The sequence below is a fragment of the Prionailurus viverrinus genome, chromosome C1 (genome assembly GCF_022837055.1).
Source record: "Prionailurus viverrinus isolate Anna chromosome C1, UM_Priviv_1.0, whole genome shotgun sequence".
Lineage (NCBI taxonomy): Eukaryota > Metazoa > Chordata > Mammalia > Carnivora > Felidae > Prionailurus > Prionailurus viverrinus.
This window is the reverse complement of record NC_062568.1, coordinates 161035068-161050913: the sequence shown is the minus strand read 5'-3', so window position 1 is coordinate 161050913 and position 15846 is coordinate 161035068. Positions and strand designations below refer to the sequence as shown.

At 34.8% G+C, this 15846-nt stretch overlaps 1 protein-coding gene across 1 annotated transcript in view; it reads left to right on the top strand.

The window, feature by feature from the left end:
- Nucleotides 1-15846, top strand: part of RAVER2 (ribonucleoprotein, PTB binding 2) — a 93104-nt gene that overhangs the window by 31955 nt on the left and 45303 nt on the right. Inside the window, exon 5 of the mRNA XM_047872104.1 lies at nt 9039-9165. Coding sequence (XP_047728060.1) covers nt 9039-9165 — 127 coding nt within the window. The remainder of the gene's footprint in view (nt 1-9038; nt 9166-15846) is intronic.

Here is a 15846-nt window from a genome sequence, read left to right as displayed (position 1 = left end):
GGCACTATTCAGCATTTTATTGCTTGGTGTCTTTAAAAAAGTCTCCTCCACCATCTTGAATTCTACCCACTATTCTTTTTCTGCCTAACTATTTGTGCCCTTTCTTCTTTTTCCCTAAGGGCTGGTATCAGACTTCTGCCTTTGGCTTTTTCACTTACTTCTTGTATATTCCAATAGCCCCAGTTATTGCCTATCAGTAATGACTTACAAGCTTATATTTTTGAACCAGTTTGCCCTCAGCACTAAATATGCATTTCCAAATGATTATTAAACATTCTTCCTTCATATAAGTAGTTAAATTTCAACATTTTCAAAAGAAAAGTATCTTTTCTCTGGAATTTGTTTTTCTGTGTTCTATAATGTAATATTGGATTTGCTGAGGTTACAACTCTGAATCCATCCAGTCGCCTACTTGCACCAGCACACTGTGTTCCCTTAGAGAAAAACAAACACCTAGGTGGCTTGATGCCACTATAAATATGTGACATACATGTATAATTCTGTGTTCGGTATGTGGCACAAGTTCACCCAAACTAAAATTATCTGAACCAAAAACTCAGTTAATCGTGATTGGTTTCCCTCACCTGCTGCCCAAATCCAGATGTCAAAAATATTAGTAAATCCTTTCAGTTGTATGTCCCAACATTTCTTAAATCCTTGAGACTTGTCAACATCTTTGTTATTTGCTCAGGATCTCATCTTTTCTCACCTTGGTGTTGAGAATAACCCTCTGTGTGGTCACCACTGTAATCCATCTTCCACAGGACCTCAGGAGTGATCTTTTCCATCTTCAAATCAGATTATGTCATTTACTTACTTAATATTCTTTAATGTCTGAATAAATTCAGATTCCGTTGCATGGCATGCAGGGCCCTTCATGATCATATATCAGTGATAATGAGAAATCTTAAATGTTTCTTGATCTTAAAAGTAATGCATTTGCATTGATGCTTTCTACAGGTTCCTGGTACATATACTTTATCAAATTTTCTGAGATTAAAAAAGAAAATCATGGGGCGCCTGGGTACAGTCAGTTAAGCATCCGACTTTAGCTCAGGTCATGATCTCACAGTCCATGAGTTCGAGCTCTGAGTCAGGCTCTGTGCTGACAGCTCAGAGCCTGGAGCCTGTTTCAGATTATGTGTCTCCCTCTCCCTGCCCTTCCCCCCCCCCTCAAAAATAAATAAACATTGAAAAAAATTTTTAGTAAAAATTTTAAAAAGTCATAAATAGGTACTAAAATTTATCAGAACATTTCTGCAACTTGAGATAATCCTGTGATTTCTCCCTAAATTCTTTAATGTGCTGAATCACACTGATTTTCTCATGTTAAACCATCCTTGCATTATAAACTGTAATTGATAATATTTTTTCCAATGCATTGTGTGATTTGATTAGATATTTTATTGTGCATATGTGTACGTGTCCTCATAAGTGAAAAATGCTTAAAATTTTTTGTACCATCATTTATTTTGGAATCAAGGGAAATACCTCATTAACTGATTTAACTGTTTTTTCTCCTGCTCCCCTTTTCTTGCTACTTCATGGATCAATTCATATAAAATAGGGCTTGCCCATTCTTTGAAAATTAGAGAAATCTTGTCCATGAAATCATGTAGACCTAGTCCTGGAAACTCATACAGAGGAAAATCATTGGTTACCATTTAAGTTTCTCCTATAGATGTTTAGACATTTTACTTTTGTTTTTGTCTCTATGCCATATTTGGCATTTGATTATATTCCACAGATTCATCATCCATTTTGGTTAATTTTTCAAATTTATTGGCACATAGTCATTTATAATATTTTTAAAATTTATTTTGTCTGTTCTCATTTTTTAAAATTTTATTTATATATTTTGAGAGACAGAAGAGCACATGAGCTAGGGAGGGACAAAGAGGGAAGGAGAGTGAAAGAGAAAGAGAGAGAGAGAACAGAAAGAAAAGAAAGAAAGAAAGAAAGAAAGAAAGAAAGAAAGAAAGAAAGAAAGTCCCAAGCAGGCTCCACACTGTCACCACAGGGCCCAGTGCAGGGCTTGATCTCAGGAACAGTGAGATCATAACCTGGACAAAAATCAAGAGTCAGATACTTAACCGAATGAGCCACTTAGGCGCTCCTACTGTTCTCATTTTCATTGTGTATTTTATTTTTTTTTTTCTCTTTGATCAGTGTTGCAAAAGATTTCCCCATTTTATCTTTTCAGAGAAACAGTTTTCTTGTGTTTATTTCTACCTTTTGCAATTTCTGCCCTTCTTTTTAAATTTTAATTCCAGTATAGGTAACATAGTGTTATATTAGTGTCAGGTGTACAGTATAGTGATTCAGTCATTTTGTACATTACTCAGTGGTCATCATGATAAATGTACTCTTAATCCCCTTCACCTATTTCGCCCCTCCCTCCACCCACTTCCCCTCTGGGAACCATCTGTTCTCTACAGTTAAGAGTCTGTTTCTCAGTTTGTCTTTCTCTTTGTTTTGTGTCTTAAATTCTACATGTGAATGAAATTATAAGGTATTTGCCTTTCTCTCATTTATTTCACTTAGATCCATCCATGTTGTTGCAAATGGCAAGATTTCAGTCTTTTTTTGGCTGAGAACTATTCCATTTTCTGTGTGTGTGTGTGTGTGTGTGTGTGTGTGTGTATCACCTCTGCTGTATCCATTCATCTATCAGTGGACACTTGGACTGCTTCCACATCTTGGCCATTGTAAATCATGCTGCAGTAAACATAGGGGTGCCTATATCTTTTTAAATTAGTGTTTTTATATTCTTTGAGTAAATATCCAATTGAGAAATTTCTGGATCATATGGTAATACTATTTTTAATTTTTTTGAGGAGACTCTGTACTGTTTTCCACAGTGTCTGGCCTTATCTTTATGATATCCTTGTTTTTTTCTTTTTCAGGTTTACTCTTTCTCCTCTGTCTTTATTGATATTAGTACTTAGCACCTTTATTTTCAATCTAGGTTGTTTTCTGATGAATATATTTAAAGCAAGTTTCTTTTTAACTAATGCTATACCTATGTGTCATAAATTTTATTTTGGCTTTAAGTTTTTATAATTTACAGTGTTTTTAATAATTTTATGACACGGAGTGTTATTTTAGTTTCAGGTATACAATATAGTGATTCCACAATTCTAAACAATGTCATAAATTTCAGGTTATAAATGTTTAAAATTATTTTATTTCCTTTTATACTCAAAGCTTTTGTTTTTGTTTTATGTCCTTACAAATTTTCAAAAACTGTTCTTCTGACATAGATTTGTAATTTATGGTACATGGTTACTTTCTGTGAATGAGCCATGTGTGCTCAGAAACAATCCAGACTCTATGTTTGTGGGTTATAAAGTTATATGTGCATATATGTATGTATAAATATTAGCTTGAGTTTATTAATTATGACTCAGATCTTCAATATCTTTATTTTTTTGTCTGTTTGATCTGTCATTGAGAGAAATGTATTAGAATTTATCTGTGTAATTGTTGGGTTTTCTTTTTTCTCCTTAGTCTGTTAGTTGTTTCTCCATAGATACATAGATAGGTATAGGTATTATTAATTAGGTACACATTTGTTTGTAGTCATATTGATCATTTTACCAGTATATATGTTCTTCTGATGTTAGAATTGCTACTTCAGCTTTCTTTTAGTTTATATTTGCCGTCCCTTTATTACTAACCTTTCTTTACATTTTGTTTTAGGTATGTGTCTTATAGCTAACATGTTGCTCTAAAAACGTGTTTAAAAATCAAATTTAAAAAGTATGTATTTAGTTGGTATATTTAAACTGCTTGAATATGTAGTAATGATTATTCTTTTATATCACGTTTCCACCCCCCGTTTTTTAATGTTTTTAGTTTTGTTTTGTTTTTTTGAGAGAGAGAGACAGAGCATGAGCAGGGGAGGGGCAGAGAGAGAGGGAGACAGAATCTGAAACAGGCTCCAGGCTCTGAGCTGTCAGCACAGAGCCTGATGTGGGGCTTGAAACCCTGAACCTTGAGGTCATAACCTGAGCCGAAGTTGGATGCTTAACTGACTGAGCCGCCCAGGCACCCTATACTTTTTCCCTTTATTTTCATTTCCCATCTACTGTTGGATGAATAAGAATTTTCTTCCTCTTGTTTGAGAGTAATATTCTCTATCTTCATCCTCTTGGTGATTGTCCCTAACTTATTTACATCCCTAGATTTATTAGTATCTCTTTCTTCCCACTTAACTTTTTTTTTTGCATTTTAAAAAAATTTATTTTTTAATTTACATCCAAATTAGCATATGGTGCAACAATAATTTCAGGAGTAGATTCCTTAATGCCCCTTACCCATTTAGTCCATCCCCTCTCCCACAACCCCTCCAGCAACCCTCTGTTCTTTATATTTAAGAGTCTCTTGTGTTTTGTCCCCCTCCTGGTTTTTCTATTATTTTTGCTTCCCTTCCCTTATGTTCATCTGTTTTGTATCTTAAATTCCTCATATGAGAGAAGTCATATGATACTTGTCTTTTTGTGACTAATTTCGCTTAGCATAATACCCTCCAGTTCCATCCACGTAGTTGCAAATGGCAAGATTTCATTCTTTTTGATTGCCAAGTAATACTCCATTTATATATATACCACATCTTCTTTATCCATTCATCAGTCGATGGACATTTGGGCTCTTTCCATACTTTGGCTATTGTTGATAGTGCTGCTGTAAACATTGGGGTGCATGTGCCCCTTTGAAACAGCACACCTGTATTCCTTGGATAGATACCTAGTGGTATAATTGCTGGGTTGTAGGGTAGTTCTATTTTTAATTTTTTGAGGAATCTCCGTACTGTTTTCCAGAGTGGCTGCACCGGTTTGCATTCCCACTAAAAGTGCAAAAGAGATCCTCTTTATCTGCATCCTTGCCAACATCTGTTGTTGCCTAAGTTGTTAATTAATGTTAGCCATTCTGACAGGTGTGAGGTGGTATCTCATTGTGGTTTGATTTGTATTTCCCTGATGATGAGTGATGTTGAGCATTTTTTCATGTGTCAGTTGGCCATCTGGATGTCTTCTTTGGAGAAGTGTCTATTCATGTCTTTTGCCCATTTCTTCACTGGATTGTTTTTGGGTGTTGAGTTTGATAAGTTCTCTATAGGTTTTGGATACTAACCCTCTATCTGATATGTCGTTTGCAAATATCTTCTCCCATTCTGTCTGTTGCCTTTTAGTTTTGCTGATTGTTTCCTTCACTGTGCAGAAACTTTTTATTTTGATGAGGCCCCAATAGTTCATTTTTGCTTTTGTTTCCCTTGCGTCTGGAGATGTGTTGAGTAAGAAGTTGCTGTGGCCAAGGTCAAAGAGGTTGCTGCCTGTTTTCTCCTTGACGATTTTGATGGCTTCTTATCTTACATCTAGGTCTTTCATCCGTTTTAAGTTTATTTTTGTGTGCTGTAAGAAAGTGGTCCAGGTTCATTGTTCTGCATGTCGCTGTCCAGTTTTCCCAGCACCACTTGCTGAAGAGACTGTCTTTATTCCATTGGACATTCTTTCCTGCTTTGTCAAAGATTAGTTGGCCATATGTTTGCGGGCCCACTCCTGGGTTCTCTATTCTGTTCCATTGATCTGAGTTTCTGTTCTTGTGCCATTACCATACTGTCTTGATTACAGCTTTGTAATACAGCTTAAAGTCTGGGTTGTGATGCCTCCAGTTTTGCTTTTCTTTTTCAAGATTGCTTTGGCTATTCGGGGTCTTTTGTGGTTCCATACAAATTTTAGGATTGTTTATTCTAGCTCTGTGAAGAATGCTGGTGTTATTTTGATAGGGATTGCATTGAATATGTAGATTGCTTTGGGTAGTATCGACATTTTAACAATATTTGTTCTTCCTATCCAGGAGCATGGAATATTTTTCCTTTTTTTTTTTTTTTTGGTGCATGTCCTTCAATTTTTTTCATAAGCTTTCTATAGTTTTCAGTGTATAGATTTTTCACCTCTTTGGTTAGATTTATTCCTAGGTATTTTATGGGTTTTGGTGTAATTATAAATGGGATCTATTCCTTGATTTCTCTTTTTGTTGTTTCATTATTGGTGTATACGAATGCAACTGATTTCTGTGCATTGATTTTATATTGTGTGACTTTGTCGTATTCATGGATCAGTTCTAGCAGTTTTTTGGTGGAATCTTTTGGGTTTTCTATATACAGTATGTCATCTGTGAAGAGTGAAAGTTTGACCTCCTCCTGGTCGATTTGGATGCCTTTTATTTCTTTGTGTTGTCTGATTGCCAAGGCTAAGTCTTCCAATACTATGTTGAATAACAGTGGAGAGCCACTTAACTCATTCTTATCTCCGTCTTACTTCCTTCTTCCTATCCCACCTACCACCATGTTGGTATCTACATTTTTATTTTACAGTTGCCTTAAATATTTCCCCCCATGGTACTAGGTTTTGTATGCAAGATTGAAATTAACTCTGATCTTACATATGTTTATTTGCACGTATCATGTAACATGTCTTGTATTTACTGCATCTCATGTGATTTTCAGAGATGGTATTAATGTGGTAAATAAAAACTTTTGAGAATTTGTATAGTTGGAAGTATTTTAATTTCTTTTCACATATTTAGGTAATAGCTTAGATGAATATAAAATTATAAAAATCTATATTCAAAGTTCTTCCTTTGGCCCTTTGAAAATATTAATTTGTTGCCTTCTTAAATCCATTGTTGATGCTTGGAGGGAGATGATAATCATTTCCTGTTCCCTTTGGAAATACATTCTTTCTCACTGGAAGCTGTTAGCATATTTGTCTTTGATAGTCTTAAATTTCATACCCAAAAATGTGACTAGGTGTGTTTTTGTCCTTATACATCATATCTGGAACACTGTGAATCCCTTTCATTCTGTGCTTTTTAAGTTTTCTTTAATGATGAGCAATTCTCAGCTGTTATTTCTTCAAAGACCCTGTTCTTTTTTTCTTCTCCTTCAGGGACTCTTGTTTTGTACAGGTTGACACTTCTAACCTCTTCATTGCCTTGCTTATTCTCTTTTGTTTTGTTTGCATTTCTTATTTCCATGTTTTGTTTTGTTTATTTGCATTTTCCATTTATCCTTTTATGATATCTTCTGGGAACTTTCTTTGAACTGATATTTCCAGTCACTGTTTTGTTTTTCAGCAACACATATTCTGTTTAACCTATCTGTTCAAGCACAGGATAGAGGCTAGTGTATTGCTTTGTATGAATTTCTTCAGTTTCGTAGTGGACAGAGTGGTGATAATAGTATCAACCCTGTTGAGTTGTTTTGGAAAACTAAGTGATACAATCCATGTAAAGTGCTTAGAACAATGCCAAGTATGTGGTAAATGAGGGCTGTTTTTCTCTTTTTTTAACATTTATATTTTTCATACCCACTATTTCAAATTAGTTATTCTTTGTAACTTCTACTCCTTGATTCACATTACTGATAAAAATGTTTTTTTATTTTTATTTTTTTATTTTTATTTTTTATAAAGTAATGTTTTTACTCTTACTGTTTTGTTTCTTTTTTTTTTTTAACGTTTATTTATTTTTGGGACAGAGAGAGACAGAGCATGAACGGGGGAGGGGCAGAGAGAGAGGGAGACACAGAATCGGAAACAGGCTCCAGGCTCTGAGCCATCAGCCCAGAGCCTGACGCGGGGCTCGAACTCACGGACCGCGAGATGGTGACCTGGCTGAAGTCGGACGCTTAACCGACTGCGCCACCCAGGCGCCCCTAAAAATGTTTTTTTAAAGGATATTTATTATGTCTGTTACTATGCAGCATTCTTATTTTCTGTCCATTAATTCTGGTTTGCCTCTTACAGGTGTCTCTTACAGTTAAGGGGCTCCATTCTCTCCACATGTCTAGTTGTTGTGTTCTGTGAATACATATTTCCCTGGGAGGATATCAGCTTCCCTGTGTGTGAATGTTTAGAGGTTGAGGGAGTAGAGGCTGGACAGGGGAGAGCTAAAGCCTACTCATCTTAGCTGGGGTTTAGGGAAGGCCGGTGAGGAGCGAAGCAGAATACCTCTGCCTTTACTATTTGTCCTTGGCTGCAACCCTTTTCCCACCCCAACCAGGCAATCCCGCACCTTTGAGAAACCCTTAATTCATTGGTCCTGTGGCTGTCACTAACTAGATTGATGCTGCTGTTTTCCCTTCTTGTGCTGGCCAGGAAAGTCCTCATCTCTAGAGGGCAGTGCGGAGGCAGCAACATAGTTGCACAAGTAAAAAGCCCTTCCCCAAACTGGCTGTAGGTCCAGGCTCTCTCATGCTCCTTGATGTCTGCCTCTGCACTGGGACCTGCTGCCTTCTATCTCTCCAGGGATTTCTCACAGGTTTTGTGTCCCATTCTCAGATTTGTCACCCTGTCCCTCTATCTTCATAGTATCTGGGTTTATAGTGGGATTCCAGGTGCATTGTCAGTTCTCCATTTTTTCATGGCTAGAAGTTTATAGTTTTTTTATAACCGTACGTTAGTATTCTCATCTATCAGGTTGGTTTTTAAAACTGAACACAATTTCAGAATTTTAGGAAGCTCCTAATTACATGTGTGTGAGTCCAGTTCAGCTTTGTATCAGAAGATTAACTTAATAAAGACCTTTATTAAAAGAAAATTTATTCGTAAGGCAACCCACATTATATAGTAAGGCTCTTCTGTAGTATAAGATATTCATACTGCGCCGACAGATTATCTCCCTGTTAATATATTCAGATACCCTTGGCATCTTTCTACTTGTATGAAGAGATTTAGCTACCTAAATTGTTTTTGTTTTTGTTTTATCTTACTAAATCGTTAGTCCTCTTAGAGCCAATTTGTATTTCACTGAGACATTTTATGATGATTTCAGTATATGCTATACAGTATTTATAGTATATATCTTAACATAATTAGAAATTGTAGAATATATAAAAAAATGTATCATAGGAAGCAATTTGCTTGTATCATTAAAAGATCAGATGAATGAGAATTTCTGAAAGAAAACCTTTAAAATTTCATCTTTTGTACTTATCCTTGTTATAATGTTTCCTATTTCTGTATTTATTAAAGATGCACAGTAATCAAAAAGGCTTACTTCCAGAGCCAAATCCTGTACAAATTATGAAAAGTTTGAACAACCCTGCCCTGTTACAAGTCCTTCTACAGCCCCAGCTTTGTGGACGAGCTGTTAAACCAGGTAAGCACCATGGCACTGATTAAATATAGAAGGTTGGCATGAAGTCAGTTTGTGCTGTTTTATATGAAAAACACATTTAAATTAGTCCAAAAATATTTTTCTAGGACTTGTCATGAATTTTAATTAATGGTCTGAGGTGATAATATGTTTTGCCTGTTTTTGGTAGATACAATCTGCTTATATGTTTCCTGATTTCTTTTACCTTTTTAAAACCAGTTTAGCTCATAATTAAATGACAGGAATTTAAAGACCAGATAATTAATACACTACATTGTTATGGACTGTATCAACAGACAACATGATACTTTTCTAAGTAATATTTTTAGCAGAATTACTTTGTTCAAAAATGCTAAAGTTATGTTTCCTTTTTGCTCTTTTTTGTTGAAAAATAGTTTTACTTTGTAGAAAATGACAAAAGCATTATGGAAATCTTTATAATATTGGTATATATTAAATATCTATTTAGTATTCCTTCTCTGATAAGAGCCTACCTTTTGAAATGTACAACTATATGTACATAAAATGTATACTTTAGCATTATGAAGTGAATTTTTATATTCAACATTAAAGTTTAGAATAAAAATGTTTAAATACATTTTATGTTTGTTTCAACGCTGACTGGTCTAACACCAGCTAGTGGACTGCAATTCAGTTCTAGCACTAACTACCCAGGGTTAGCCCAGACCCCAGAAGTTAAGGGCTTAGTCACCAACAGGTCTGCCTCTCCTTACGCACCAGTTTTCAATTCAGGGGGGCCCCAAGCCACCTGTACTTCTGACCTCTGGCTACAAATTCAGGGATTCCAATGACCACCCCAGGTTTGATGATTTACTAGAACAGTTCATAGGGCTTAGGAAAGCACTATACTTATGATTACCGTTTGATTATAAAGGCTACAACTCAGAAACAACCAAAAGAAAATACTCTTAGAGCTAGGTCTAGGAGGGCCCTGAATGCAGAGCTTTGGTGATCTTTTCCCATGGAGTCAGAGCACATCTCTGTGTTCGCCAGCTAGAGATGTCTACTGAATTAAATTTGGCATTCAGAGTTTTTATTGAAGTTTTGTTATATAAGCAATGACGACCTGTTATTGAACTCAATCTCCAGTTTCACTCTTCTCTCTGGAGATCAGGAGGTCCTGCTGATACCACGTGGCCCAAAGCTCCAGCCCCCTAATCACATAGCTGGTGTTTCTGGCAAGAGCAGTCCCCCCATAAAGGCCCACCTTGAGTCATCTCATTAGCATAACAAAGATACTTGTAGCACTCAGAAAATTGTAAGGATCTAGTATTCCTTCTAGGAACCAGGGACAAAGATCAGTTAAATTTTGTATTATACAACAATAGTCATAGTAATAAATATGTCCCATAATCATCAATTATTTGTGTGTAAGAAGCAGCTTTAGAAGTTTTCTGGTTCAGCCTGTTACATAATCAGATATCTCTTCTACAATTTTAATGGTATAGAGATAGTTTTTTACATCTTGATTACTTAAAGCATGAGAAGCTCATTATTTCCCAAGGCAACCTATTCCCTAATTAGACAAATTTATTTACTAGAGTTTTTTTTTAAATATTAGATGGTAATCCCTATAATTTTAGCCATTTATTCTAGTTCTTCCTCTGAAGAAACACAGAATAAATCTATTCCTTCTTCCATAAGAAAAGACTTCTAATAATATTTGAAAAGACAGCTACCATGCGACCTTAGTCATTTTTGGTTTTCCCTGTCTTCTATTCTCCAGGTCAGTGGTCTTCTTAAAATTTATTTATTTTTTGAATATGCAGCCATATCAGTAAAATAAATTTTGAGCACAGCCCCAGTGTATACAGTATATGTATCAATTATATGTCAGTTATATAAATGCACCCTTGTCGACCTGTATATTAAGAAATGATAAAACTTAATATTTTTTATTTAAGGATGAAAGTTAATGTGAACAAGAATTCTAGTATTTTTTTTCTACAGCTTGTTAACTTCTTTGAAGACTACCATCTTGTATTTGGCTTTCCATAATATGTCCCAAGATACACTCTCAGGCCTCCCCAACTGGTTGTCCTCTTGTAGATAACAGCCTAGGTTTTCTGATTTGTCCAGAAATAGGGTATACACAGACATGAACATATCCTGTAAATGGGTTTTGATCAGCATAGAATGTGGTGGGATTTCCCTCCTGTGATCATTCTGTTGCTGTTCATGCAGTCCAAGATTGTATTAGTGTTTGAGGGAAGTATTTCATGCTCTTGGGTCTTTAGAAAGTATTGTCCACATCTTTGGACTCTGGGCTCTCTTTAGTAACTCCTGTCCAATATTAGTTTTTGTCTTTTCATCTGAGAATATATATTCTCTACTCTGCTTTTCTACTCAGATTGATGTATGGCCAAGAAATAAGTTATGCTTATTTTAGGGATAGTTTCACAATTTTAAATAGGATGTCTCAATATTACACTGATGGAGAAATTATTTCACCAAGCTTGCTTTCTTCCTTTGTGTGGAGTGGCAAGGGAGGAAGATTAAATCTCCTTAACGTGAACACATGCAAAGCTTCTGGAGGATGTAATGACAGTTTCTTGGTGGTTAGGAAAGACTAAGTGTCTTGTTAATCAGTAAATGCCACCTGTATTTCCTTTATCTTTTTAAAAAAAATTTTTAATGTTTATTCATTTTTGAGAGAGAGACAGAGCATGAGTCGGGGAGGGCAGAGAGTGAGGGAGACACAGAATCTGAGGCAGGCTCCAGGCTCTGAGCTGTCAGCACAGAGCCTGACGTGGGGCTCAAACTCACAGACTGCAGGATCATGACCTGAGCCGAAGTCGGACGCTCAACCGACTGAGCCACCAGGCGCCCCTGTCCTTTACTGTATCTAACTCTATCCCTTACTGTATTTTGAGCTCCTCACAGAGGGCTCTGAGCAACCTAAGAATTATAATTCATTATAATTATGTTTATATTAAGTAGTATAGATATTTATATTTATACCCTCGCTCTTCTTCCTTCTCGTTTCATTTCTCAAATAACTCACACTTATTTACCTGTTTTTAGTTTGCCTCTCCCACTAGAATGTAAGTTCCATAACTACAAAGATTTATGTCTTGTTCATCTCCTGCACCTAAAGCAACTGTTAATTATAATGAAAGGAACTTAAATAGTTATTTACAGATCAATCTTCTTCCTCTGTATCTCTGTTCCACAGCTTATACATACCTTGTTACTCACATATGGTCTGTTCTACAAATTCTCAACTACTCTGCCTTTTCTGTCTAATCTGTACACTTCCATCAGCTTGATTTTCCTCTCAGACCCAGTTTGGTTATGTTACTCTGACCATACTGATCTTTTCTCTTCAATCCAGACCTTTTAACCAACTTCAAAATACAATGTAAATATTCTAGACTTCTTTCTTTATATGTATGTGTGTGTGTGTCCCTTTTAAATTTTAACTAGTATGCAATTACTTATTGTCTAAGTTATATTTTTAACAGGTTTATTGAGTTATATTTGCATATTAATCTACACATTTAGACTGTAAAAATTTATAAGTTGACATATGTATAAAACCATTGTGTACATAATTTTTATATATAAGTATATACCCATATGTATATTGCCATAATCAAAATAATGAACATATTTATAACTCTCAGAAGTTTCATTTTGTCTTCTTATAATCTCCCTCTCCTCCATCCCTAGGAAACTACTGATTTGACTTCTGTCACTATAGTTTGTCTTCTCTAGAAATTTATATAAATGGAATCACCCTGAAATTTATATAAATGGAATAAAATAAAATTACTATTTTGAGACTCATTCATGTTTCATGTATCAGTAGTTTTTTTTTTTTTTTTAATGGGAGCCATATTGCATTCCACGGTTTGCATATCTATTGAATTGTTGATGAACATTTAGGTTATCTCTAGTTTGGGATCGTTACAAATAAAATTTCTGCAAACATGTGTGTTAGTCTTCTGCAGACTTATGCTTTTATTTCTCCCTGCTAAATATCTAGTTGTGGAATGGCCAGGGCATGTGGTAGGTGTAGGTTTGAGTTATAAGAAACTCTCCCATCTGTTTTCCATTGTGGTTAAACCACTTTGCATTCTCAGTCATCAATATCTAGGGCTCCAGTTTGCTTCATATTCTCACCAACACTTGTTATGTTCCTCCTTTAATTTTAGCCTTTCTATTGGGTATCTCACAGTGATTTTGACTATTCCTCTCAATGATTTTGAACATCTTTTAAAATGCTAATTAGTCCTCTTTATATCTTTTTTGTTATATCATTTTAAATATTTTATGCCTTTTTCTTATCTTTTTTTATTAAGTTATCTTTTTCTTATTAAGTAGTAAGTGTTCTTTATTAGAGGTACAAGTCCACTGTTGTATGTATGGGTTTGCACATATTTTCTTTCACTCTGCAAGTTTTCCTTTATCTTCTTAACAGTGTCCTTTGAAGAGCAAAATTTATTATTTTGGCAAAGTCCAATTTGTTTTTTGTTAAAATTTGTACATCTTTTGTCATATTTAAGAAATCTTAAAATCTTTGCCAAATTTTAGGTCATTAAGATGCTCTCATGTATTTTCTTTGAGAAGTTTTATAATTTTTTATATTTAGATTTCTGGTTTATGTTAATTTTTGTTTATGGTGTGAAGCTAAGTAAAGGTGCAGGTTAATTTTTTACCGTTGTTCCACCATCGTTTGTTAAAAAAGATTATCCTTTTCCATTGAATTGCTTGACGCCTTTTTTCAAAGATCGGTTCACTCTGTATGTATGTATGGCTCTATCTCTGGATTCTCCATTCCATTCCATTGATCTAAACATTTGTCTTTTTCCCAGTACTGCATTGTCTTGATAAATGTAGCTTTATAACAAGCCCTGAAATCAGTGAGTGTAAATCCTTCGTTTTGTTTGGCCTATTCTCTGTCCTTTGTATTAATATATAAATTTTGGAACTAGACTGTCAATCTCCATGAAAAAATGTCAGTAATTTAATTGGGATTGTGTTAAATCTATACTAATTTGGATAGTATTGACAACAGTGTTGAGGTTGAGCCATACATATGGTATATTTCTCAATTAAGGTCTTATTAATTTTTCTCAGAAATAATTTGTAAATTTCAAGGTACAAATATTACACATATTTTGTCAGTTATTCATAGTATTTTACATTTCTTGATACTATTTTAAATAGAATTGCCTTTAAATTTAAATTTTGAATTTCTTATTTCTAGCATATGAAAGTACACTTGATTTTGTATATATTGTATCTTGCAACCTAGCTTATTATTGCCTGTAGGTTTTGTTCTTAGGATTTTCTATATACACAATCATGTAATCCACTAATAAACACATTTTCACTTCTTCCTTTCCAATATGTGTGACTTTTACTTCTTTTTCTTGCTTTATTGCAATATACAGAAATTCAGCATAATTTGTGCATTGAACTGGTAAGAATGCACATCTTTGCCTTGTTTCTGATCTTGAGGAGAGAACATTCATTCTTTTACTGTCATATTAGCTATAGCTTTTTCACAGATTTGCTTTTTCAAGCTGAGAAATTTGCCTTCTATTTCTATATTGCAGAGAAATTTTGTCGTGATAATTGCTAGAATTTATCCAGTGCTTTTATGCATTAATTGAGATCATCATATGTGTTTTTTGTTTTTGTTTGGTCTGCTAGCATGATGAATTACATTAATTTTTGAATGTTAAACCAACCTTTTATTACAAGGGTAAACCTCATTTGGTCATGATGTATTATAGTCCTTTGTACATATTGTTGATTGACAGTGTTGTTCAAGACTTCTTGAGGGGAGGATGGGGCACAATGGAAGAAGTTAAGGATAAAGGCAGTTATATGTGAGACTGTAGACATTTCCAGAGTGTTTTGATTCTGGTGGTGGTTGTTTTAAACTGGGAAATACTGTATTCATTAAAAGCTGTGAAAAAGTATTTTTTAATGTTTTATAACAAAATACAGTGACTAACTGAAAAAAAGAGAGGAGTTGGTGTTGAAATCTCTAACCATAAATATGGATTTGTCTACTTTTTTAGTTCTAGAAATATTTGCCTTCTGTATTTTGAAGCTTTGTTATTTGAGGCACATTTAAGATTGTTGTATCCTCCTGATGACCCCTTTATTGTTATGAAATGACCGTTTTATCCCTCTTTCCTAATAAACAATCTGTCTTTATAAACAACTTAGCTAATGACCTAATCTTCCTACCACCTGTTGTGAAACAGGATCCTTTTAAAGAAAACAATTTGCTCTTATTTTATTTTTGAGAGAGAGAGGGAGCAAGAGAGAGAGAGAGAGAGAGAGAGAGCAAGTGTGAGCGCGCATGAGTTGGGGAGGGACAGAAAGAGGCACAGAATCTGAAGCAGGCTTCAGGCTCTGAGCTGTCAGCAGGGCTCGAACTCATGGATGATGAGATCATGACCTGAGCCGAAGTTGGAAGCTCAACCAACTGAGCTACCCAGGTGCCCCCAAAGAAGACACTTTTGAACAGTTTTCCAAAGATGGACTAGTTTAGCAAGTAATAAAAACTTGTGCTTTTTAAAACATGAGATAAACTTGTAGACATGTTATATGTAAATTTCAAATATTTTTTATCGTTAGATTAAATGCTTTTTTTTTTTTAAGGCACTTATTTTTTTCCCTTTCTTTTTTTTTATAAATAAG